The sequence below is a fragment of the Pongo abelii genome, chromosome 14, assembly GCF_028885655.2.
Source record: "Pongo abelii isolate AG06213 chromosome 14, NHGRI_mPonAbe1-v2.0_pri, whole genome shotgun sequence".
Lineage (NCBI taxonomy): Eukaryota > Metazoa > Chordata > Mammalia > Primates > Hominidae > Pongo > Pongo abelii.
The window spans coordinates 108,982,419-109,009,676 of NC_071999.2; the positions used below are offsets into that span (position 1 = coordinate 108,982,419).

The 27,258-nt window shown below is 42.7% G+C and overlaps 2 protein-coding genes across 20 annotated transcripts in view; one reads left to right on the forward strand and one right to left on the reverse strand.

Moving 5' to 3' along the window:
- Window positions 1-1,041: 1,041 nt before the first annotated feature.
- On the reverse strand, window positions 1,042-15,930 carry POGLUT2 (protein O-glucosyltransferase 2). 2 transcript variants are annotated; one of them, XM_002824411.4, is made up of 10 exons: window positions 15,245-15,930; window positions 13,552-13,757; window positions 10,348-10,553; window positions 10,086-10,163; window positions 8,003-8,175; window positions 7,646-7,883; window positions 5,767-5,976; window positions 4,597-4,686; window positions 3,001-3,108; window positions 1,042-1,277 (listed from the first exon to the last, which is right to left on the reverse strand). In XM_002824411.4, exons 1-10 carry the CDS (start codon window positions 15,424-15,426, stop codon window positions 1,260-1,262), a joined length of 1,509 nt encoding a protein of 502 aa, XP_002824457.1. In that variant the 5' UTR covers window positions 15,427-15,930; the 3' UTR covers window positions 1,042-1,259. The 2 variants fall into 2 exon arrangements, with proteins under 2 accessions (XP_002824457.1, XP_054385184.1); XM_054529209.2 differs by lacking the exon at window positions 4,597-4,686 and having other exon boundaries at window positions 15,245-15,781.
- The window catches only part of BIVM (basic, immunoglobulin-like variable motif containing), a 42,956-nt gene continuing 31,542 nt past the window's right edge, over window positions 15,845-27,258 (forward strand). Inside the window, exons 1-4 of one of the 18 annotated variants that reach the window (XM_024230754.3) lie at window positions 15,845-15,907; window positions 18,439-18,515; window positions 21,817-21,998; window positions 23,941-24,540. In XM_024230754.3, coding sequence (XP_024086522.1) covers window positions 24,063-24,540 — 478 coding nt within the window. In that variant the 5' untranslated portion in view covers window positions 15,845-15,907; window positions 18,439-18,515; window positions 21,817-21,998; window positions 23,941-24,062. Of the gene's footprint in view, window positions 15,908-15,957; window positions 16,278-17,321; window positions 17,490-18,173; window positions 18,516-21,816; window positions 21,999-22,065; window positions 22,150-23,940; window positions 24,541-27,258 lie in introns of those variants that run through there. The other 17 variants (XM_024230752.3, XM_063715032.1, XM_054529208.2 and 14 more) reach the window with 17 other exon arrangements.

Here is a 27,258-nt window from a genome sequence, read left to right on the forward strand (position 1 = left end):
AATTTGTAGAATATGATACATGGTTCAGTGTTCAGATTTTTAGTTCTTTTTAAATTTTTTTAACTGCATTTCAAAGTGATTTTTATTCATTCATTTACTCATTGTGTTAATGCCATTTTTGTGTTGCTATAAAGAAATACCTGAGGCTGGGTAATTTCTAAAGAAAAGAGATTTATTTTGGTTCATGGTTCTGCAGGCTATATAGGAAGTGTGGTGCCAGCATCTGCTTCTGGAGAGGGCTTCAGGAAGCTTCCAATCATGGTGGAAGGCAAAGGGGAGCCAGGGTATCAGGTAGCAAGAGAGGGAGCAACACAGAGAGAGGGGGAGGTGCCACACCTTTTAAAACCACCAGATCATGTGAACTCACAGTGAGAACTCACTTGTTACTGCAAGGATGGTGCCAGGCCATTCATGAGGGATCCACCCCTAAGATACAAACACCTCCCACCAGGCCCCACCTCCACCACTCGGAATTACATTTCAACATGAGATTTGGATGGGACAAACATCAAAACCATATCACCCGTTTGATATTTATTCAGTCTTTCTAGTTGCTGGCACTCTATTAGACGTTAGGACTACCCAGAAGAAAGGCCTGGTCTCTGAGGTCATGGCACTTAAAATCTAGTAAGGGTAAAATATGTACTGAAGGATGTGTAAGCCGGATGAAGAAGAGAGGGCCAAGACATTCCAGAACAAGGGAAAGGCAAGAGCCAGGAAGGTAAGGACACAGGCATTGACAGAACTGGGAGAGGACTCGTTCTTCCAGAGGACAGGATTGATACTAGAAAGTGCTGAGAGATTTGACTAAAGATGCAGGTAGAGGCCATATAATCACTGGCCTTGTATGAAGTATTAGCTAGAATTAAGTTTGGCTGAATACCCACAATAATACGGGCTTAAAAGGAGACAGGGGTTCATTGCTTTGTCATTTAAAACCAGTCTGGGCAGGTGGTCTGGGCTGCTGTGCATCAAGGACCCAGATACCCTCTGTTTTTACTGCTCCCTGTTCCAAACACAGCTAATAATTAGCACAACATAGGCCTTTAAAATAAAGGTGGTTTTATTATAAAATTCTAAAAATGTACTTTAAAGTACAGTCATGAGAATACTGCATAATAAGTAGAAACGTGTCTTCATACTGCAAACACTCACACAGATTTTATATTGTCCATGGAATTAATACTTAAAAAAATTCTTCTTTTTAGTTAAGAAGAGTCTTCAGAGCACCATTATTTTAATAGAAGTTATTTTGCATATCAGAGTTCATCTTTGGTCTGCAATTAAGAAGCAAAATATTTAGAGCTATCAAGAAGTCTTACACAAGTGAAGAAGACTGACATTCATTTGTTAATTATTTTCCTGTAAAGGTGAGAGGGAGCCAAGCTGCTGCTAGAGGCTTTTAGGGCTTGGGACTATTTCCAGGGGCCCAGAGTCAGCTAAGGGTAAAATCACATTGTGTTTCACAGCCTACTGATAAGGAACCCAAACATCCACGGGCTGTACTACTGTAAAGGCCTCGTGTTATGAACAGTAGTGGTGAAAGGCTAGGAGAGACAATGAGCAAAAAATAAACGAAGCTATCATTCTGGCCCCTAACTTCTACTAATCAGTGGAAGAAACTGGCTGGGTACCTCCTCTCAATCATGTACATGAAGATAAATAATTGAGCAGGAGTGGAGCAAGTAAGCTGCCCAATCTCACTTAGAGCCAAAATGAGAAGTGTTCTGACACCAAATCACGGATTGGTGAGGGGGAACCTTTCGATTTGGCAATTCTTGTTTTATCATTGGTTTTAACTGATTTTTATGGCCTTGGAGCACTGACAGAGTTAACAATGATGATGAACCACCTCTGAGGGCCAATTGGTTAGTGGTTAATGAGTTCTATAAAAAACAAAGATAAAAATAAAACAACTAAAATTCTGATTTGTAGCATGAGCAGATTGTCATGGTGTAAATACTCCTATCAGGATGATTCCAAGCTACCAAAAATTTAACTAGTATGCAAAATTCCTGAATATTTATCAATGGGTGAGCTCATATAAGCTGGTTCTGTCACATCACTGGGCCCAGCCTCACCTTAATTCCTTTTACACCTCCTTGAGAGGTAGACATAATAATTGCCAAATCTGCCTTCTTGTCTTTGGTTATAATACCACAATTTTGAACTTGTCCATTCAGAAACCTAACTATGTTGCCTAAAATGTCAAGTCAGCATATGTTACACACACACACACACACACACACACACACACACACACTCTAGTTTATGCAATTTACATTCCTTCAAACAAACAAAAATCATAATCAAAGCAACAGTCCCCTGACAGACTATAGCTTTATATACAAACACACACAATCACAATCTGATGATGAGAGATTGGTTTTTGCTTTGCTATAATCCAGCTAGATGATTTTGAGCACAATTCCTTTTTGGGCTCAGTTTTGTTAACCATAAAATGAAGGCATTTACTGGATGACTTCTAAGGTCCTTTCTACCTTAAAAGTCCAGATGTGAATCTGACTTTCATTTTTATCAATGAGATCCTTATGTAGTGGTATCAACTGAGATGACTTTCAAATGAAGAATTGGAAAACATCAATAATCGTGGTTATATATTTTTCCTTCTCTAAACTGGGATGATGAACTTTGCCAAACTTATCTCATGAGATGAGGGCATCAGATGACACACATGAAAATATTTTTCAGACTGTAAGCATCCATTCAAATAGGGTGTGAGCTGGATTCTCACATTATAAAAGACTTCCCACCACTTTGCCAGGCAGCTACCATGTCTTCTCAATTAACTGCATTGTAGCATCCTTTCTTGAGCACTGCTATCTTTTATACCTATCTCTCTGGCAGACTGAATTGCTTGGAGACCTCAAGAGGAACTCAAATATTTGCTGCCTGATTGAATGACTACAGGAATAAATGCAAGTTTGGATCAATGTTAGTTTTTACTCTGACACTGGCCATAAGCTCAGTTCTGGTTACCTTTTTCCTGTGGCAAGTACAAGGGAAGAGGTCGTCCTCAGTCTGTGGTTCTACCCTTTTCATGCCCTCTCGGATTTGGGGCTCACTCACTTGTAAATTGGCATATTCCTGTTTAAGCAACAATATAAAAGCATTCCTTATAAAACACTTTATATCCACCAAATGAGACAGACTAGAATATATGAAGACTGTGATTCATTTAACTTATGTGTGTCAAACTGTGATCTGCATAGCCTGTCATATATACCAGTTCTGAACACCAACAGTAGAGCATCTGAGAGGAGGCCATCCTTTGAACACTGGCTGCCTATTCCTAACAGACATCTCTTTATTCTATCCTAAATTTCCATGACTTTTTTTTTAACCATCTTCTGGCTCACAGTAAAAATAATTTTGCACACAATCTTCCTTAGACTGAGAATGTGGAGACAGAGACTACTCTGCTTTCCTTATCATGGCTGGCACAAGCCTCCATCATCATCTTCATTTATCATGTGCTTACTCTGAGTGAGGCACTGTGCTAAGTACCTATGCTAAATGAATGAACACTGCCCCATGGATACTTAGAAATTCACATGGTAAATCCCCTCAGTTTATTCATTTTACACGGTTTGTCCTCTGCTTCCCTCTATCAAGGGAAGGTTACAAAATGGGGAGGAGCCAGTATAGGCCAGAAATACACCAACTTTGATCTGTAGCAGAGCCTCAGATACGGGACTCAGTATCTGCAACTGTGGGATAAAAATCTTACTCTAGATCTAGTACTATTATTAGCCAAGAACTTGTTTACTACCTGATTTTTTTTTTTTGAGACAGACTCTCACTCTTGTCACCCAGGCTGGAGTGCAGTGGTGCGATCTCGGCTCACTGCAACTTCCACCTCCCAGGTTCAAGTGATTCTCCTGCCTCAGCCTCCCGAGTAGCTGGGATTACAGGTGTGCACCACCACACCCAGCTAATTTTTGTATTTTTAGTAGAGACGGGGTTTCACCATGTTGGCCAGGCTGGTATCAAACTCCTGACCTCAGGTGATCTGTCTGCCTCAGCCTCCCAAAGTGCTGGGATTACAAGTGTGAGCCACCGCACCCGGCCTACTACCACATTTTTAAAAGAGTCCTTTATATCGTCAGATATGCTTGATTACAATCTCTAAATGCTTGGGTCCATGGAAATAATTTCCAAGGGAAGTCATGGCTCATACGGAGTCAAGACAAGGGCCCAAACACACCTGGCACAGTTTAGACAAAGAAATGGTAAGGCAGCAGCAATGTAACACAAAAAGAACACACAAATCCATGCACCGTAACTTTGTAGGATCAGAGGCCAATTTCTTAGTCAAACATCACATAGTTCTAATATTAATACTTTTCACTTAATATTGTAACATTTTCCATTAGCTAATCTTTGGTTTTCAACTATTTTTTTATGATTACTTAATATTTGTCTCTGATTTTCATCCACAGAAGTGTGTATATATATATATATATATATATCTCCCTATAGTAACATATGTTTAGAAATTGTTCAGTAAAATATTATTTGTTCTTAACATGTCTACTTCTAAGTTATGTGATGATTTTCTTGGAAAATACTGACCTGGAAAAGTTTGAAATAATAACAGAATATGTCATCGCCCATGAGATTATTTCTTGCAAATTCTTGCCCTGCTTTTGCTATCTTTTTGGCCTGCAGGAAGAACAACGACAAAATCCTGTAATAGAATCCATTTTTCCCATGCAGGCATCTGCAAACTGCTCTTCAGAGTATGTATACATTGGGGCAACTGTGGGAAATAATATCTTTGGGGGTAGTCTCATGGTAAAACAGAACATTTAACAGAGTATGTTTGTTTAAATCAGAGGGAGGTTTCTAAGACTTAAAAGTTTGAGAAGTCATATTGGACCTTCTAGAATTAAGCCTCTCCTGGAGAGACAAGGTTGTGCACCAAGCAAACTGAAGACTTTGTAAATGCAAGATGAAGCTTAGCGAGCTGCCTTCACAAATTTCAGGAGACAATTAGCTTAAAGTTTATTGCATTCCATCCCTCTTTATTTATCTATTTATGGCTGCATCTACTTCTGAATCAATCCCTCATTTTAACCTGTAGCCTGTTAGGGACTCCTGCCAGACTGGCCATCTTACAATTTTCACATTGCTAGTGGAGGCAATGCTTGTGGCTCAGAGCAACGCTATTGAAAGAGAAAGTGTAATCAAGGCCACAGTTCAGCTTTTTGTGGTTGTCGTTGTTGTTTTTTTTTGAGATGGAGTTTTGCTCTTGTTGCCCAGGCTGGAGTGCAATGGTGTGGTCTCGGCTCACTGCAACTTCTGCCTCCCAGGTTCAAGTGATTCTCCTGCCTCAGCCTCCCCAGTAGCTGGGATTACAGGCAGCCGTCACCACGCCAGCTTATTTTCGTATTTTTAGTAGAGATGGGGTTTGACCATGTTAGCCAGGCTGGTCTTGAACTCCTGACCTCAGGTGATCTGCCTGCCTCAGCCTTCCAAAGTGCTGGGATTACAGGCACGAGCCACCGCACCCAGACTAGCTTTTTGTTTCACATGCAGAGTGGAGAGTTACTGTAAGATGCAGTGCCCGCTGTGTTCAGCCTAGGGGAACTGCCGTGCCATCTACTGGCAGGCAGCTTCCCATTTACAGGCCACAGTCTATTACGTGAACATCCTGGATGCTCTCCAGGTACAATACATTTCAAAAGGACCCATGATATTGGGAAACAAGTAGAAATAAGCCTTCAAGGAGACTAACCTTACCTCTTCATCGTGATCTTTTGCCCATTTAAGTTGTTCTAGCAGATCGCTCAGGTTGCTCTTAACTGGAATGTAGTGTTTCCAGGGCTGCAGCTCATTGTAAAAATGTTCATAGTAGATGGAGTCCTGCTTCAGCACAACACTGTCACCAACTAGCAAATATGGCAGGCGATAAGCTGCTACAGTGCCATCAATATTTATTTGATACTTATGCTGCAAAACAATGGTAAAGCCTAAGACCTCCATTAAATTTCCTTTTCTCCACTCTATTCTCCTTCCCATCCCACACATAAACCTTTGCAATCCTCAGACACAATTTGGCCAGCTTCCACACTCTGCCTTTGCCGTTTAGTAAGTGTTATTAAACAACAGGTTGATCTAGAGCTAAATGCTCATTTTGATGTGCTCCTAAATTTTACAAAGGATACAAATCTAGTGTTGAAGCAGTGAATACAATCATACTGTTGTCCTAAGGCTGCAACATAAGGAAGGATGGATTCATTTGTGACATTTTGTAATTCTCCTACTACTTTATTGATTGCAAATGTGCCCCTAATGATGGCACATTCTGAGCCATGTTAACTGTATTATTTATGTATTTATTTTGAGACAGAGTCTCGCTCTGTCACTCAGGCTGGAGTGTAGTGGCATGATCTCAGCTCACTGCAACTTCCACCTCCCCAGTTCAAGTGATTCTTGTGCCTCCACATACCAAGTTGCTGGGATTAGAGGCACGCACCACCATCATGCCCAGCTAATTTTTGTATTTTTAGTAGAGATGGGGTTTCACCATGTTGGCCAGGCTGGTCTCGAACCCTGGACCTCAGGTGATCCGCCTGCCTCAGCCTCCCAAAGTGCTGGGATTACAGGCGTAAGCCATCACGCCTGGCTAACCGTACTTTTTAAACACCCAGACATATGTCTTAAAGAAATTAGCAATCTCTGGAGCAAGAACACCTATGAATAAAAATATTCATAGAACTGTGGTAATCCATCATCTTTAGTTGCAGAAATTTCAACAGGCAGGAATAAAGCCAAGGCAGGATGCAGCACCCCTCCACTGAGGAAGGTTGGCTAGTATCCTTTCACTTTGGTTATAATCATTTCTTTCAAAAATCTTTGGGATATGCATGTAGAAAAATACTGACAATTCAACTTACAACATTCTTTAGGTCAACCTGCCTCAACACAACCCATCAAAAGAAAACCTGGTCATCTACAGGGCAGACAGAACTCGTTAATCACTTGTCTTCCCACATACAGAGGACAGATGACGACCTTTTTCCCACCTCTCTCTCTACCATGGGGGACTTCAGAAACAACTCCATGGTCTAAAGAGCAGGGTGCTGCCCACTGCCTTAAAAAGGGAGTTGTTAGAAAAAGGACTACTCCCTGGGAAACATGGGGAATCCACATTCTAGACACAGAAAGCAAACCCTAATTCCCAGGCAGAACATTTGGATGAGTTTCACGTCATTCCCCACCAGAAGGCCTGAGAAGAAACAAGGAGTTTATATCTTCCTTATTCTGATGTGATAACATGGCTCTGGGGAAAAGTATTTGTAAAATGACTTACATGTAAGTATTAATAAAAACATATTTGGAGATGACATGTGCTTATCTCAAGGGTTAGCTGGAAAAAAATTATAGCTTTATCCAGGCTCCAAACTCCCCTGATGCACATTTAATATCAAGACTGGGCAGTGAGGGCAGACCCTGGTTGCCAAAACAGTCCCCAGCACCCCCATGCCTCCATATTCGCTCAATTTTGTGCTAACTTGTCCCACCTCTTGTAATTCGCAGGCCTCAATTTCCCTTCCCAAAGCACTATGTATAAATGCATTAGAAAAACAAAAAAGATTAGCTACTGATTAAGTCGTACCTTGAAGAAATCAAAAAATGAAATGTGTTTCACAATGGGACCATACAGGCTTTCATCGTGTTTAAAGAAGAAAAAGTTGGTGAAAGCAGCATCTATGAGTTCCGGGTGTTTTCTACTGAGTTTAACCAGCTCGAGTCTCTCTTTGCGGCTGTCTCGCCCTCTCCAGACAGCAGTGGAATTTTTGCTTTCCCAGGGAGGACCCGTGTTAGCTTGCACGGACATCATATCCAGACTTACCCTAGAAGACAAAGTGCAACAGATTTTCCTCTCAAATCATCATATCACAAAGGTTGTTGCAAAAGAACTCACCAAAGAAAGAAAACCAAGGCTCTGGGCCAACCCTGACTTATCTCTCACCGGCCCATGGTTTCCAGAACAGAATCAGTCAAGTCATAGGTAGGCATCACGATATCCTTGGAATCTGTGGAGCCACACCAGGAAAAGATCGGATGGATGTTTGAATTGGATTTCTTTTTTTCCAAAGGCCAGTCTCCCAAATTAACAAAGAACTCCACATCTGGCATCTTCACCTAGAAAAAACAAAACAAGGAGCTTATTCACATTTCCTGCATTGGATAATGCATTGTATTTATCAATTTAAATTTGAAATTGCATTAATGAAAGGCCAATGTTACATGTTTCAGGTAATGATAATTACCTTGGTTTGAATAGTGGGCAATGTTTCAGAATATGGTCACATGTACAAGTATTCTATGCTCCCTACGAAAGGGATGAAATGGCAAAAGTAATCTCTGTTCTAATACTGCGAACAGCCTCTAAGATGATCAAAGAGAAAGAGAATTATTGAAAAATAATTAAAAAATAGCACTTGGGACTCTAACCCTAGTTTCTTGCTAGTGAGCCAGATGGTTCCATTTTAAAAAACATATACCAGGTAGGTGGTGGGACCAGGATTTGAACTCAGGAAGCCCAACACCAACAGCAACATAGTAAGTTTCAAGCTATACTTCCTTCCTCTACTGGCAAATGGCATGAATATGTAAAGAGGATATGTTTTATCTAGTCACAGAAAATGTTTAGAGTATTTAGAAAACAACAGATATACATTTTTAAGGCCAGAACAGCACTGACCAGTCTGAGAAGCATCTTGAGAAACTGAAGTCCTGAAGAACATTCTAATTTTCCCATGGATTGACAAAGAGAAGCAAGAGAAGTATGACGGTACTCTGATGTCTTAGTTTAAAGGAGGCTTAATACTGATGCTATATAACTACCTACATTCAGAATTAACAGACTGTAAGTGCTTTGAAATCTTGCAAAAAAGGCATTATGATTTTCCATGAGTAGTTTAATCAAGATATACATGCAAATTATTCAATGAATAAATATTATAATAGATTATAAATAAATATACATTTGGTAAAAATGTTGGTAGAGTCTTTCACATCCACTATTTTAACATTACTTTCAAACCATTCCACTAGAACCCAACAAAAGCCCATTATCCCAAGGAATGGGATTCAGTACAAGGCAAGTCATCTTTGGACTCAAAGTTAGTTTAGTACCAAAATAATTTTATGATAAGGCATTTTTCTTTCCTCTATAAAATATTGTGTCTCTGCAAAAGATATGCTGAAGTCTTAAATCCCATTGTCTCAGAATGACCTTATTTGGAAATAGGGTTGTTGCAGATATTAGTTAGCATGAGGTCATACTGGAGTAGGCTGGGCCACTAATCCACTATGCTGTGTCCTTATAAGAAGAGACCCAGAGACATGAGGGGAGAAGCCCACGTGATGACAGAGGCAGAGATGGGAGGATGCAGCTGCAAACCAGGGAACACCAAAGATGGAGGGTCACTGCCAGCAGCCAGGAAGAGGCAGGAGAGGAAAGGATCATCTAAGAGGGAGCTGGCCCTCCTGACACTTTAATTTTTTTTTTTTTATGAGACAGGATCTCACTCTGTCACCCAGGTCTTGGGAGTGCAGTGGTGTGATCTCGGCTCATGCAGCCTCGACCTCCTAGGTTCAAGCGATCTTCCTGCCTTAGCTCCCCATTAGCTGAAACTACTACAGGCTAATTTTTGTATTTTTTGTAGAGACAGGGCTTCACCATGTTGCCCAGCCTGGTCTCGAGCTCCTGGGCTCAAGTCATCCACCCGCTTTGGCCTCCTAAAGTGCTAGGATTACAGGCGTGAGCCATGGCACCTGGCTGACACTTTGATTTTGGACATCTGGCCTCCATAACTGCCAGAGAATACATTTCTGTTATTTTAAGCTTTCCAGTTTGTAGCACTTTGTTACGGTAGCCCCAGGAAACAAACGCAGGTACCTGAAATAACAGAAAGCTTCAGAATAGTATTATCATAAGGCTCCAGAAGAGAATACCCTGATAGTGTTATAATTTGTATTTTGAAAAATTATCCTGTAAAATCTGGGCTTAAATTATCTATTACAGCTAAGAGAAAATATATACTTACTTTTCTAGTCAAAGAAAGTAGTATGGCATCCATGAAAATTCTAAAACCTACATGTTCACCATGAGTCTTGATATAAACCTAAAAGAGAATTTACCATGTATTACGTTAGTCTAAAAACACTGGCAGATTTCACTGAGGAAAAGCTTGTCACAGTGCTCATTCGAATGATGTTTATAAAATGATTTAGCTAATTGTAGCCAAATGTTCAAAACAAGAAAAAAAAAATCCCTAAAACAAACAAGCAAAAAATCATGTGTTGTACCTTGTTATCCTTTAAGGTGTAGTGACATAGGCTCTGCCTCTGTCCAAATCTTTGTGGGATTTCTACTGCAATCTTTTCTGGATCCACAGCAGGGAAATGTGCCAGATCTCTCTGAATCTGAGCAATGGTTTCTGGGCAGCTCATCTCCCGCAGCCAGGCTGCACTATCTTGCAAAGGACAGTCACAATTCTCATGGTAAACCGGCCCTATTCACATAAGAATAACAAAGTACAACAGTGATCATTTCACTCAGCATTTGAAACTTGTAATAAATATCTATAATGTGGCTTCATGAGTATTGCCTAGTTACATAGGAAGAACATTTTCATTGAAAACACATTTTAAGAGAATTGCAGGCCAGCAAGGTTGGCTCATGTCTGTAATCTCAGCACTTTGGGAGGCTGAGGCAGGAGGACAGCCTGAGCCCAGGAGTTTGGGACCAGCCTGGGCAACACAGGGAGACCCTGTCTCTACAAAAAATAAAAAATTAGCTGGGTGTGTTGGCATGCACCTGTGGTTTCAGCTACTTGGGAGGCTGATGTGGGAGGATCACTTGAGCCCAGGAGGTTGAAGCTGCACTGAGCCATGTTTGCACCACTCCACCCTGGGCAAGATAGTGAGACCCTGTTTCAAAGAAAAAAAAAAAGTAATACATTTTTACTATACTGGGGCATTGCAAGTAAGTCAGCCTTCTACTCTGACAGCTCTTCACAGTGAAGTTTTGTGATATTTTCATAATAAGGTCTACTTTGCATGAGTTCAAAAGAAAGCAAATAGAGGCTGGGTGCAGTGGCTCACGTCTGTAATACCAGCACTTTGGGAAGCCGAGGCGGGTGGATAACTTGAGGTCAGGAGTTTGAGACCAGCCTGGCCAACATGTTGAAACCCCATCTCTACTAAAAATACAAAAAAGTTTAGCTGGGTATGGTGGTGTGTGCCTGAAATCTCAGCTACTCAGGAGGTTGAGGCATGACAATAGCTTGAACCTGGGAGGTGAAGGTTGCAGTTAGCGGAGATTGTGCCACTGCACTCCAGGCTGGGGGACAGAGCGAGACTCTTGTTTCAAAAAATAAAAGAAAGCCAACAGATACTTGGTTTATATCTATGGTATATATTACAGCTCATTATTCCTTATGTTTTGTAGACTGACGAATAACCAAATACTGGTAAAAGGGTATCAGAGGAGCATACCTATTTTAATGAAAGACAAAAGTGATATGATTTAATATTTTGATGGTCTGTTTGATCCATCGACCTCTGGGTTATGGGCCCAGCACGCTTCCGCTGCGCCACTCTGCTGTCCCTGATGGTCTGTTATACAAACAGGTTCTTAAAGTGTCTAAGGTACTTTTCTCAATAAGTAAATCAATAACAGCAAAAATAAACAAGGAACTGCTATTCTGTTGTTGTTTTTTGTTGTTGTTGTTTTTAAGAATTATTAAGGAGCAAAAGTAGGCTGGGTGCCCTGGCTCATGCCTGTAATCCCAGCACTTTGGGAGGCCAAGGCGGGCAGATCATGAGGTCAGGAGATCGAGACCATCCTGGTCAACATGGTGAAACCTGGTCTCTACTAAAAATACAAAAATTAGCCAGGTGTTGTGGTGCGTGCCTGTAGTCCCAGCTATTTGGGAGGCTGAGGCAGGAGAATCGTTTGAACCCGGGAAGCAGAGCTTGCAGTGAGCTGAGATTGTGCCACTGCACTCCAGGCTGGCGACAGAGTGAGACACCATCTCAAAAAAAAAGCAAAAGTAGCTGGGTACAGTGGCTCATGCCTGTAATCCTAGCACTTTGGGAGACCGAGGTGGGCAGATCACTTGCGCTCCAGGGTTCAGGACCAGCCTGAGCAACACGGCAAAACTCTGTTTCTACAAAAAATACAAAAATTAGTGGGGCATGGTGGTGAGTGCCTGTAGTCCCAGCTACTCATGCAGCTGAGGTAGGAGGATTGCTTGAACCCAGGAGGTCGAGGCTGCAGTAAGCAGTGATTGCACCACTGCACTCCAGCCTGGGCAACAGAGCGAGACCCTGTCTCAACAACAATGGCAACAAAAAGAAGCAAAAGTCCACTTCACTAATTTTATAACAAATTACTTACAATCTGCATTGAGGTTTTTACTGTTATTCCTTTTTATAATTCTCAGATCCCACCTAACCCAGGCAGTGGCTGACAACGGAATATCTTTTTAAGGTTTAGTGGGTGATACCGTACCAGGCGGTACTGGCAGAACGTAGGAAAGGAACCTAGACACTCTTAAAAAGTGTTTACCTTTTCTTACTTCTCTGCAGAGTTCACAAAAATAAAAAAAGAAAGTTTACTTTTCTTGGCGTTGTTAAGGGGGACAAGATTTCTGCCTTTGTATATACACTGCTTCCCTACTGTCTTGTGGTACTGTCGCCTGTAAGAGGGAAGGAGATGGCTCTAGGTAACAAAACTACTCTCATCCTATATAAGAAACATCAGAATGGCCAAGCATGGTGGCTCACACCTGTAATCTCAGCACTTTGGGAGGCTGAGGCAGGCAGATCATGAGGTCAAGAGATCGAAACCATCCTGGCCAACATGGTGAAATCCTGTCTCTATTAAAAATACAAAAATTAGCTGGACATGGTGGTGCATGCCTGTAATCCCAGCTACTTGGGAGGCTGAGGCAGGATAATCGCTTGAACCCGGAAGGCGGAGCTTGTAGTAAGCCAAGATTGCGCCATTGCACTCCAGCCTGGCGACAGAGCGAGACTCTGCCTTTAAAAAAAAAAGAAACATCAGAGAATTTCTCTGGGAAAATGGCATTGGAACAAAGACAAAAAACAACCACCAGTGCCCTCCTCTTTCGAGCTATCTCCCTTCCTGAAGTGATCTACCTAATTTCAATAACACTTATCAGTTACTTAAGTCATATATTTCCAATTAAGAAAGTATCATATATGAGCATGCACACAGCTTGATTATTCTTGCTAATGTATGCCTTCACGGAGTAAATTCTCTACTAATATGTCCCTTGCTCTTTAGCAAATCAGAATTTCCGTTCAAATCTTGAATGTCTTTTTACCAGGACTCATAACTTAGCTTTCAAGTAGAAAGCCTTTATTTTTTTCTTTCAGTAAAAATATATATATATATATATCATGCCAAGTTGTTTTTGTTGATGGAATAACATATATTATTTTATTCAAATACTGCTGTTATAAAATTATATTCCAAATTACCTTTTAAAATATATGGGGATTTGGCCACATGTTGCCCTTGGAATTTAACTTCCACCTTCAGATTTTTGTAGCTTGCATACATTCTGTATCTTACTATGAAGGACCCATCTTTTCGGTCTAAAACCTGGACTCCAACTCTAGTGAATTGCTCCTCTGGTGCTGAAACTTTCACCTGGAAGACCTTTTCACCTGGAGAAGATGTGAATCTGTGATGAAAAGGCGATGGGGGAGATAAACAGATTTTAACGAACAAACACACAAAGGTTATGCTCTTCAGTCTGGAAACTTGATTATTCTCCTCCACATTCTTCCTCTAACATATGATTGCTTCTTTTTCTCTTATGCTTTTAGTACCAGAATGAATATGATGGATCAGAGATTTAAAAAAATGAGGATGACAATGGCCAAGATAACATGAAACAGTTTCATTAAACAATCAAAATGGAATATGTTAAGACTATTAATCTATATAAGCATAGAACATACTCATGCATCCCATATAAAAAATATTCTTACCAACTTATTTATTTCATGCTATCACATCTGGATATTTCTGATCAAATGGTGCTCCCAAAGATAATGATCTTATTTTGAAAAATCTCTGCCAATGAATCTTTACAATATCGGTATTATAAATCACGCTCAGGCCTGGCACTGTGGCCCATGCCTACTATCCCAGCACCTTGGGAGGCCAAGGAGGGAAGATTGCTTGAGGCCAGGAGTTCCAGATCAGCCTGGGCAACAAGGTGAGATCCTGTCTCTACAAATAATAATAATAATAATAATATTAATAAATAAATAGCCAGGCGAGGTGGCACACACCTGTAGTCCCAACTACTAGGGAGGCTGAGGTGGGAGGACAGCTTCAGCCTGGGAGGTTGAGGGTACAGTGAGCTGTGATTGCACCACTGCACTCCAGACTGGGCTAGGAAGTGAAACCCTGTCTTAAAAAAAAAAAAAAAAATCACGCTCAGCCATGGGCAAAAGCAAACTAGTAGGTAGTGTATCATCTTTTGTCAAATAACAAAATTTACAACCTGCCTTTTACTTGACAACCTTTTATTCCAGTATTTTTTTTCTGTATGAAATACACACGGTCAGCATCCACCAATAATAGAGACGATCATTTCAGAAGTATATGAATTATAAAAATAAGTTTTAAGTGTGATGTTAAAGTATTAAATTCATTGGAACAAAATATTTATTACAATCATATAGGAGATTAATACTTCGGTACTTTCCTTCCGAACTCTAAAGTTTCAAATAGTACTTCACTTTTCTTTTTCAGTTTCAAAACATGCTTATCTGCAGATGTCTCCTTGAAAATTGAGGGCGGCACCAGAGAAAGATGAAGCCCATCAAGTCTCTAACAACTAGGTTTAAATCCCTTATAACAGCTTATGCGAAAAGTAGTTAGTATTTCCAGCAAAGTGGAGGGACTTTGTCTTGCCCTGATAATGTGGGAATCTGAATCAAAATTGCTAGGAGATTATTTTATATGTTATATACAATGCATTATATTGCATATATTATAATTCGGAACAATTTCTACAGCTACAGAGAAAAATTGGTAACCAAATATCCTGGAATGTAAACTGCTGTGGAGAAACGAGTTCTTGGAAAGAAAAATCTTAAAGGGAGAAACAGATTTAACCGCCATCCAAAATAGGTAAGGAGCCGTTTCTCGACTTACTTATTCCCTGATGTATCCACTGCCTGAATAAAGAAATAGCGGGCGGGAAGGACGACGTCTGCTTTTAGCCCGGGTCCCCATATTTCGCTCTTCTCCGGGCTCAGCTGCCTTTCTCCGCCGGTCTCGGCGAGTGCTGGAACTGCAGCCAGAAAGAAGCAATAAAGTAGCAAAGTGCCAAACATTTACAACACGGACTCTTGAAATGATCCACGGATAAATGAAGAAGTGTAAGAGGTGGACCGAAGCAGCCGAGGCTTCGGCAGGGACACGCCGGCGGATCGCAGCCGCCAACGCGACTGCAAAGGGTGCCGCCCGGCGTGCAGGGCAGGCGCGCGGGTCTCCGAGACCCCAAGACAATCAAAGCCCGTGCCCCGGCGCGCCCAGGTGAGGGTCCCCTGGCGTTCTGCTGTCCCGGCCGAGAACCGCGCTGCTCCTCTCTCTCAGGACAATGATGAACTTGAGTTGCTCCTGCCACTGGAGCATCATTTGGGAGCGAATCCGTCTCAGGTTCCAGCCAAGGTGTAGGGCGAGGGGATTGGCCCGTGCGTCGGGCCAGGCTCAGTAACGCCTTCTCCAAGTGGATGGCGGGGCGGACACGCGTCCCGGCGCCCCGGGCTCCCTGGGATATGTAGTTCGCGACAGGACGAGCGGAAATACTGCCAGGTTTTTACCACCTCTCGCTCATTTATTTACTTTTCGGTCACCGCTTTCGGGGGACAGATAAACACCACAGATGCCCATCAAAGGGGCGCACGGGTCTGGAGGCGCAGCTCAGGTTTTTGCGTTGGTCATCCTGCCCTCCGCACGTGCAGAGGGTAGGCATAAAGCACCTTGAAAGGAAAGTGCTGTCAATGCTATCCGACGACCTGTCGCCGGGCACCGCAGCATCCTCGCGCGCTCCGATGGGACGAGGGACGCCAGCCCCAGGGTAACCGGAGGTGCCTCGCGGGCCGCGCGCTGGATGCTGTGATCCAGGTCCGGAGCCGGGTTCCGCCGCGGCCGCAGCGACCCGACCCCACCCGACAGGCCAGAGGTACCCCGGTGCGGGGTGCAGGGGCCGAGGTGGCGGCCGGCTGTGCGCCCTGAGCGCCTGGCCCTCCGCTGGGCACCTGGGCGCCGCCAGCCCGGCCTGCTGCCACTCTACGCGCAGCCACCTGGGCATTCAAAATTTTTACTTAATTCGATACCGGCCTGGGCTGCCAGGGGTCATCGCCTCTCCGGAGCCCCGTGGCGTCCAGATGGAGGCCACTGCATGGGTGCCCACTCTCCCGGGAAGGAGTAGGGGGAAGAGCTGGGTCGCAGGGGGAAGAGAAGCGCCAGGGAGAGAAGGGCCTAGCACTCTGGTGAACAAAGCTCGATTAGGAGGTGTCCATGTGGATACCGGTGACCCCTGTGCGGCCGTCGGTCTCCACGCCACGCTGGGCAGGGTCCGGGAACCAGCGCGCGGCGGCCGTCGCCTTCCCCTGCACGCCAGCACCCGGGTCCGGGTCGCCGCCAGAAGTCACGGGCTCACCGCCCTGGTCAGCTCGGGAGTTGGACCCAGAGCCGCCTCCTCTGCCTGCCTCCCTCTTGCCAGCTGCCCCGAAAACCCAGAAGAGCCGGTGGCTCCGAGCCAAGGCGGGCCTGGTCCGGCGCCAGGACAGGGGGTTTCTTTCCTATTTTCTTTTGTGCAATTGTCATTATTAATGATATCGACTCGTTTACTCAAACAGTCGAATCGGAGCCCCAGCTCTTAGCCCGCATGCAGCAATTGCCTGTGGGCCCCCTTTAATACCGACAGCGTCCTCGGGGCCCGGGGCAAGCAGGTTCGAGGCGGTCACCCCCGGGCCTCGGCGCGCTCCCCCTGGCAGAGTCTCGTCTTCCGGCCGGTGAGGGAAGGTAGAGGCGGGAGTAGGGGCGAGGAGGCCTCAGCGGCCCTTGGGCTCTGCGGGCTGGGGACTCGGGTGCCCGCGACACGCGCGGAGGCGCGGGCTGGGGTGGCCGCGGGCAGGGGGCGCAGCTGCGCTCCTTCCTCTCTGTCCGCGTCGCCTCCGCGCACACTGGTTCTGCGCGGCGGGGCTTGGCCTGCGCGTCTGTCTCCTCCGTCCCGGCGGCCTCCGAGCCCGGCCGAGCAGCGAGCTTGTCAGAGGACGGTGGTGGAAACGCTCCCGGCCTCCCCAGGGGCGCGGGCTGGAGGCTGGCGCCTGGCGCGGAGGACTCCCGGTATCTTTTGACAGGCTGGCGCCTCGGCTCTGGGGACCCGCAGGTCTGAAGGGGAGGAAGGGGCCTGGAGGGCGCGGGAGGACACCGGGTGGGAAGGGTGGCATTAGCTCGGCCGGGGGCTATGCGCCTCTGGTTTCGCCCTCCCGCACGTATTCGACCCTTACGAGGTCACCGGAATGCCCCTGCTCCTCAGTTGCTTTCTATACAGGATATCGATCAGGGTATTTTGTTATATGAAAAGGCTTTACTGAAGAGGTTTTTAGAGATGTTTGGTTCTCTCATAAACTTGATACTTGAGAATACAGACAAAATATAACCTGAAAAGACTATAACCTAGGCGATGAAGATTGGCTTTACAAATGGACGTTTATTTTACAGAACACTTCGTTCAGTGACTGAACAATCGACTCTGGCGGTGCTTTTTAAACTTGCCATTTTATAAATTTTTGCTTTGCATACGAGCAAACCATATTTCTAGTGCTTATGACGTGATTTTATGAGTAAGCTATTAGTTGAGCCTGAGGTCCTGCAGTCATTCTTAGTAGTAAATTTTTTTTTTTTTTTTTTTGAGAAGGAGTTTTGCTCTGATCGCCCAGGCTGGAGTGCAGTGGTGCAACTGCAACCTCCGCCTCTGGTGTTCAAGCGATTCTCCAGCCTTGCCTCCTGAGTAGCTGGGCCTACAGGCATGCACCACCACGCACGGCTAATTTTTTTTTTTTTTTTTTAGTAGAAACGGGTCTCACCATGTTGGCCAGGCTGGCCTCAAACTCCTGACCTCAGATGATCCACCCGCCTCAGCCTCCCAAAGTGCTGGGATTACAGGCGTGAACCACCGCGCGGCTTAGTAAATCTTAATATAGCAACACCTCATTTGCCTGGAAGAGGGAACCGCAATCAATCAAAATGAGGGCCTACAGTAATGCCTGGCATGATGTAAACACTTAAAATTATCTGTTGAATGAATTATCTGTTGAATTATCTACAAATGCTAGGCCCTGGGGATACAATAATCCGGAAAACCAGACTTGCAGGATGCAGACGTTGATCGCATAAACAGATACGCACAGAAGTAAGTGTAAAATTGCCACCTGATAAGACCTGTGTGAAGAAGGTACTGGAGTCTGTACCACGTGACCTGGCCTAGCTTGAGAAGCCAAGAAAGTTTCCCCCAGAAAGTGACATTTGAGCTGACATTGGAAAGATGAATGGGAATAAACTAAGTAAGGGAGACAGTATTGGGAGAACCAAAAAGTAATGTGGAGCTTGGGGGGTGGGGGAAGAGAATGAGATGGAGCTAACCAGATAGATCTAGGGACCATCAGGAGTTGGCCTTTTGTTCTAAGAGCAGAGGCTTTCAGACAGAGGAGTTCTGTGATCATATATATGTAGCAAACTTTATTTTCTAATATTTCTGCACAGGTCAGGTTAGAAGTGTCAACTCACTGGGAATAGTTTATAAATAGAGAAACAAAAGGAGATACAAGATGAGTCAAAACAGTGACAGCTGCAGCCTATTAAGTGGAGGGACAAACTGCCTCTCTATAGCTCAGTATTGTCTATAATGATTCTGTTATTAGTATTGTCAGTAATAAATTGTGCTTAGTGTACTTTAAGAAAGCTAGAATCTGAGCATGCAATAATAGAAGCCGCCTTGGCCTCTTGGGGCTCTCACTATAGTGGAGAGAATAGACGTGAGACAGACAGTGTGGAAAGAAAGTAAACATTAGCAGTGTTTGGGTCGTGGGATTTGGGTAATTTCCATTTTCCTGTAATATCTTTTGGTACGTTGCATTTTTTGTAATGTTTTACTTATAAAATCTATGAATATTACATTTTCAAAGAGAAATTTACATAAATATAGTTTCCAGTGAGAATGTTTCATGCCCTTGGATTTTAGTGAGTCAATATAAAATGCATCCTTATGTTGATGATCTTCATTTTTCTTTGCTAAAACTTCGACCAAAGAGATCATCTTGTTCAGTGACCGTTATTTAAAAGCAAACAAACCAAAAACACAAACAAAACCAGACTGTTTTTTCTTTCTTTCTTTCCTTCTTTTTGAGACAGAGTCTTGCTTTGTTGCCCAGGCTGGAGTGCAGTGGTGTCATCATAGCTCTCTGCAGCCTCAAACCGCTGGCCTCAAGCAGTTCTTTTGCCTCAGCCACCCAAAGCACAGATATTACAGGTATGAGCCACTATGCCTGGCCCACACTGTTACACTTTTTATTAGTCAAGTGCTGTGTTCTATCTTTAGCTTCCAGGAAGTTTACCCCCAACTTTTGTGCTTAAATGCAGTCATTTCCCTTTGCCTATGTTTTTGATAAGAATATTCTCTATGGCTGGGCATGGTGGCTTGTGCCTGTAATGCCAGCAATTTGGGAGGCTGAGGTGGGAGGATTGCTTGAAGCCAAGAGGTCAAGACCAGCCTAGGCAACATAGCAAGACCCTGTTTCTTAAAAAAAAAAAAAAAAAAAAAAAGATTATTCTATATATGTTCCAAATGAGCATACTTTTACAATCCCTGCTGGGTGCAGTGGCTCATTCCTATAATCCCAGCACTTTGAGAGTCTGAGGCCAGCAGATCACCTGAGGTCAAGAGTTCCAGACCAGCCTGGCCAACATGATGAAACCCCATCTCTACTAAAAATATAAAAATTAGCCAGGCATGGTGGCACCTGCCTGTAATCCCAGCTACTCCAGAGGCTGAGGCAGGAGAATCTCTTGAACCCAGGAGGCAGAGGTTGCAGTGAGCTGAGATCCCGCCATTGCACTCCAGCCTGGGCAACAGAGCGAGATTCCATCTCAAAAAAACAAATCAAATCAAATCCCTACGCTGTCACACACAGAGCTGGTCCCGCAGGCAAAATTCCATTCAGTGTGAGGAAGGAAGCCCTGGGAAAGTGGAAGCCAAGTCTGAGATGAGGATATAAAAGGGGCAGGGCCTGGAACATTTCCATCTCCCCACCAAACTCACTCTAATAACCTTTGCCTATTGCCTCTCACCGAGACCATATGCTCTTTCATTCCTCACCTCGCACAGCCCACCCCCATGACCCCAATACCACAAATACCTACCTCTCTGTCTACCACACTGATGTAGAGAAAGGCATGAAGGTCGCAGATGAGAAGTAGAAAATGCTATGTTAGGACACCTGCTAAGAATCAGAGCGACTCTGTCTTCCAAAAAGACAAGAGTTTGGTCTGAACAATGCCAGGTACTGAGCTTCCCTCTGCCATCACCGTTGCACCACCAGATGAATAAGGAGAGAGCACCATTTCCACTTGAGGACCCACTACACCTACTCCAAGAATTTTTTTTACCAAAAGAAAGTGAAAGTTTTCAAAGTGAAGCCACGGGAGGTTCCACCTTTCATGGTAATATTCCTATCCAACTGACCCTCCTGCAAACAACTATAAACTCTGCACAAATTATTTTAAAACTGAAGAGTTTTTTGTTTGTTTGTTTGTTTTGAGACAGGATGGAGTGCAGGTCACCCAGGCTGGAGTGCAGTGGCTTGATCTTGGCTCAACGCAACCTCTGCCTTCGAGTCTCAAGCAATTCTCCTGCCTCAGCCTCCCCAGTAGCTGGGATTACAGGCACGAGTCACTACCGCCTGGCTAATTTTTATCTTTTTTTTGAGATGGAGTCTCACTCTGTCACCCAGGCTGGAGTGCAATGGCATGATCTCGGCTCACTGCAACCTCCACCTCCTGGGTTCAAGCAGTTCTCCTGCCTCAGCCTCCCAAGTAGCTGCGATTACAGGTGTGCGCCACCATGCCCAGCTAATTTTTTTGTATTTTTTAGTAGAGACGGGGTTTCACCCATGTGTGCCAGGCTGGTCTCGAACTCCTGACCTCGTGATCCACCCGCCTCGGCCTCCCAAAGTGCTGGGATTACACGTGTGAGCCACCACGCCTGGCCCTTCCTGTCTGGCTAATTTTTAAATTTTCAGTCGAGATGGGGTTTCACCATATTGGCCAGGCTAGTCTCGAACTCCTGACCTCAAATGATCCACCCGCCTCAGCCTCCCAAAGTGCTGGGATTACAGGCGTGAGCCACCACACCAGGCCTAAAAACTGAAGGTTTGAATAGAGAAAAAGCATGCTTTAAAAGTAAATAAAGTGGAATTTTGCCTAGCACATGTGGAGTCCTAATATGCAGCTCTGTTTCCTTAAATTCCATGAAAGCCATGCAGTGCCTTTGCTAGTTTCTCCTCACAGATCAGGATAACCTAGGGGGCTCTTGCATGAATCCTCTTCTATTTCTTGCAGCCTAACTTATAGGCTTTTGTTGTTCAATATTTGTATGATGGTTTTGATGCTATTTTTTTGTAACCCATGACAATTATTTTTATTTCTAATTTTTTAAGTAAGCAAATGGGCAGAGATATTAACTGGTAAAAGTCCAGCTGATCACCCAGGGTGGACTAAATCTCTCGACTGATGCTCTGTTGCTGGAGCCCTGAGAAACCCACATACCCTGCCTGGGCACCTGCCTGGGGCTGTCTGCTGCGTGTCCTGGGATGGTTCAATTCACCAAGGACTTACTCTGGTATAAATCTTCAGCTTCCTTGCATGCCCTCAGTTGCTATTTAAGCTTTCTGTTTTCTTCCCTAAAGGAATCAGTTTAGACTTGAAATTCAGTTTTTCCTGAAACTGATCAGAAGTTAGTGACACCTTGATTGGATCCGTTTTTCTGTCAGGTGATGAATCTTTGAAAAATTTACTTTCTGTATTCTGTGTTGATTTAAATCCATGGCCATTATTCATCATGTATCCTTTATGCCTATGTATGTAAAAAATCTTGCTAATGCATTATTTTTTAGACAACTTTATGGAGGTATAATTCACACACCATATAATTTACCCATTAAGTTATGCAATTCATTGGCTTTTAGTTTATTTACAAAGTTGTGTGTTCATTGCCACAATCATTTATAGAATATTATCATTATTACAAAAAGAAACTCCATCACCCCCAAACCCCAAGCCCTAGGCAACCATGAATCTACTTTCTGTCTGCATAGATTTGCCTGTTCTGGACATGTTATATAAATAGAATAATACACTATCTGGTCCTTTGTGACGATCTTCTTTTACTCACTATAATGTTTTCAGGGTTCATCCATGTTGTAGCATGGGTCCGTACTTCATTTCTTTTTATTGCCAAATAATATTCCATTGTATGGATATACCACATTTTATTTATACATTCATCAGTTGGTGGACATTTGGGTTGTTTCCATTTTTTGGCCATTATGAATAATGCTGCTATTAACATTTGTGTGAAGATGTATTTTCGTCTGTCATGGATATATACCTAGGCATGAAATTGCTGGACCATATGGTAACTCTGTTTAATTGTTGGAAGAACTGTTTTCCAAAGCAACTGGACCATTTTACATTTCCACTAGCAGTGTATGAGGGTTATGATTTCTCCACGTCCTCACCAACCTTTTTGATTATAGCCATTCTAGTGGGTGTGAGGTGTTATCTCATTGTGGTTTTGATTTGTATTTCCATGATGGCTAATGATACTGAGCATCTTTTCATGTGCTTATTGGCCATTTATTTTATTTTATTTTTATTTTTGAGACAGTCTTGCTCTGTTGCTCAGACTAGAGTGTAGTGGCGCAATCTCGGCTCACTGCAACCTCTACCTCCCAGGTTTGAGCGACTCTTATGTCTCAGCCTCCCGAGTAGCTGGGACTACAGGCACGTGCCACCACACCTGGCTAATTTTTATATTTTTAGAAGAGACGGGGTTTCACCATGTTGGCCAGGCTGGTCTCGAACTCCTGACCCCAAGTGATCCGCCTGCCTTGGCCTCCCAAAGTGCTGGATTACAGGTGTGAGTGACTGCACCTGGCCTTACTGGCAATTTCTATACTGATTTTGGAGAAGACACTATTCAGATACTTTGCCCATTTTTAAAAATTGGGCTGTTTGCTGGCCGGGCGCGTTGGCTCACACCTGTAATTCCAGCACTTTGGGAGGCAGAGGTGGGCAGATCACTTGAGGTCAGGATTTTGAGACCAGCCTGACCAAGATGGAGAAACCCCGTCTCTACTAAAAATACAAAATTAGCTGGGAGTGGTGGCGCATGCCTGTAATCCCAGCTACTTGGGAGACTGAGGCAGGAGAATCACTTGAACCCGGGAGGCAGAGGTTGCAGTGAGCCGAGATCACGCCATTGTACTCCAGCCTGGGCAACAAGAGTGAAACTCCATCTCAAAAAAAAAAAATTGGGCTATTTGCTTTTTAATTAATTATTGGGCTCTTTGCTTTTTAATTATTTTTTAATTATTTAAAAATAATTTAATGCATATTTTAGACTAATTTAAAAAATAAGATAGTGATTGTGGCTCCAGTCATATAGCAGTTGTAAAATTAATATAGAATGAAGGCATATGTATGCATAAAATTTGCTATGCTTTTTAGTGGCTCTTTGTGTATCTGGTAGATTGTTGATCATTCTTTTTCCTTCCTCTTAGGAGCTCATTTTGCAGCTCTCAAGCTTTTATAGCATGCTGTAAACAATTGTCAAAGTTGTTTATCAAGAAACAGACAGAGTTGCAACTTCTTTCTCGTAATAGAAACTTTTACACTGCATTCAATGCCTAACGTTGCAGAAACAGAAAGGTCAAATGATTCTGGAAATGGTGAGCACAAATCTGAGAGAAAGTCACCTGAAGACAATCTACAAGGTGCTGTAAAATCTTTCTGCACAAGTGCCTCAGGAGCACCCTTGGGTCCCAAAGGAGATGGTCATTATCCATGGAGTTGTCCAGTGACTCATACACGGGAAAAAATTTATGCCATCTGTTCAGACTATGCCTTTCTCAACCAGGCGACCTCAATCTATAAAACTCCAAATCCATCTCGCTCTTCTTGCCTCCCTGATAGTACCTCTTTATCTGCTGGAAATAATTCATCAAGATACATTGGTATCCCGAATAGTACATCGGAAATCATCTACAATGAAGAAAATAGCTTGGAAAACTTATCCAACAGCCTGGGCAAGCTACCTCTCGCATGGGAAATTGATAAATCTGAATTCGATGGGGTGACCACAAATTCGAAACACAAATCAGGTAAGGAGGGAGCGATGAAGTTCATATGTGAAAATAATGAGAAAAAAACACTATGTCTTGTTTAATCTTGCCATTACACATAGTTTCCTTGTATAATACTAGATAAGGAACATGGCTATCATCTTGTCTGTCATTGTAGTTTTAGGAAAGTAACCTTGACATAGGGCATGTAGTTCATTATGGGGCTTCCACTGGAAATTTTGAGCATAAGCTTTGTATTAAATATTTTGAGAACTTTGAAAATCTAATAATGTTGTAAAATATTATAAACAGATGGTAGCTTAGAAAAGCTTATAACATGGCTAGAATAACTTACTACTGTTTCATAGTTTTATAGGCACATGAAGTCGTATTTCCTGACCAAACATCTCTTTTTCCTACGATATAATGTTTTAGCTTTTTTTGTTGTTAAAATTTTTTAGGCACCCAGCAAAGCCTCCATGTACCACCGAGTAGGTTGTGTACTGCTCAATTTAAGAGGATGCTGTTTACCTAGGTTGTGCGTAACTTTCACAGTTGTAATGGGGTGGTCCTATGACAGATAGAAATACTTTACACTTCTTTCTTTTGAATTCAAAGTGATACAGGAATTTTATGAGGCAGGTACTGTTAGCCCCATTTGTAGTGAAGAAATTGAGGCTTAGAGGGGTTAAATCTCTAGACCGAAGTTGCAGAGTTAATAAGAGGAGGTCAAACTAGGATTTGTATTTTACTTCTAGGCTTCTCTGATGATTTTGAAAAACCTTAATGCTTCCGCTTGTTCATCTGCAAAATGAATTTGTTTCATAGAATGTTATGTAAATTTGTAATTCTCAAGGGTAGGAGGGGGATTTTGCTTTTTTGTCTAAATTTGTAGGTAATGAGTCTGCAATTTTCTTTTTGTCTAATGCCTTTGGCCAGTTTTGGAATTAGGGCTATGCAAATCTTCTAAGAAAAGTTGGGAAGTGTTTTTTCCTCCTGTTTTCTGAGGATTTTCAGAGAGATATTAAAATCTCTCTTTATAATTATGGAGTTGTCTTGATTTCTGTTAATTTCTGACAAATTTTAATTTGTCCACGTCATTTAAGTTGTCAAATTTGGGGGCTTAATGTTATCCCTCTAACATCTAAGGAATCTTTATTGACAACTCCTTTTGCATCCTAATACTGGTAATTAATTTATTTTCTCTATTTTTTTTAAACTGATCAATCTAGCTAGGAGTTTATCAATTTTGTTAATCTTTTCAAATAACCAGCTTTTAGCGTTGTTAATTTTCTCAATTGTTTGTTTTCTATTTCATTGGTTTCTGCTCTTTAATATTTCCTTCCTCTGACTTACTTTGGGTTTACTTTGTTCTTCATTTTCTGACTTCTTAAGATGGAAGCTTAGATCATTGATTTTAGACTTTTCTACTATAAGCATATAATACTCCAAATTGCTCTCTAAGTACTGCTTTAGCTGCAGCTCACAAATTTTCATATGCTTATTATTATTATTTAATTAGAAACATTTTCTAATTTCCTTTGCAATTTATTCTTTGATACATGTATTACTTAGATGTATGCTGTTTAATTTCTAGATATTAATAGTTTTTCTAAATATTGATTTCTAGTTTAGTTCCATTGTGGACAGAGGGCATATGCTCTCAGTCCTTTTAAATTTACTAAGACTTGTTTTATGACCCAACATATGGTCTATCTTGGGGAATGTACCATGTGCCCTTGAAAAGAATGTGCATTCTGCAGTCATTGGGAGTATCTATAAATATTTATTACGTCAAAGTGTTTGAAAGTGTCATTCACATCTTTGTGTCCCTCTGCTTGTCTTGTTCTATCAATTGCCAAAAGAAGGGTGTTAAAAATCTTCAACTATGATTGTGAAGTTGTCTTTTCTCCATTTAATTTCTTTTTTAAAAACTAATACATGTCTAATAACAGAAAATTTACCGTCTTAACCATTTTTACGTGTACAGTTTAGTGGCATTAAGTACATTTCCGTTGTTGTGCAACCATCATCACTATTCATCTCCAAATCTCTTTTCTTTTCTTTTTTTTTTGTTTTGAGACAGAGTCTCGCTCTGTCGCCCAGGCTGGAGTGCAGTGGCGCGATCTCGGCTCACTGTAAGCTCCGCCTCCCGGGTTCACGCCATTCTCCTGCCTCAGCCTCCCGAGTACCTGGGACTACAGGCGCCCGTCACCGTGCCTGGCTACTTTTCTGTATTTTTAGTAGAGACGGGGTTTCACTGTGGTCTCGACCTCCTGACCTCGTGATCCGCCCGCCTCGGCCTCCCAAAGTGCTGGGATTACAGGTGTGAGCCACCGCGCCCAGCCCTTCTTTTTATCTTACAAAGTAAACTTTGTACCCATTAAACAATAAATCCTCATTCCTTCTCCTCACAGTCCCTGGAAACCACAATTTAACATTTTGTCACTGTGAATTTAACTATTCTAGGTACCTTATGTAAGTGAAATCATATAATATTTGTCTTTTTATGACTGGTTTATTTATAGCCACCCCTGCTCTCTTCTAGGTGCTGTTTGCTTTGGAATACTTATTTCCATCCTTTTACTTTCAGCCTATTTGTATCTCTAGATCTAAAGTGAGTGTTTCAGAGACAGCATATAGTTAGCTAATTTTTGTTTCTATTTTTGTGTGTGAACCCACGTATACAAAAACATATTTTTAAAAAATCCATTCTGCCGATCTCTGGGTTTTGAGTGGAGAATTTAATCCATTTAC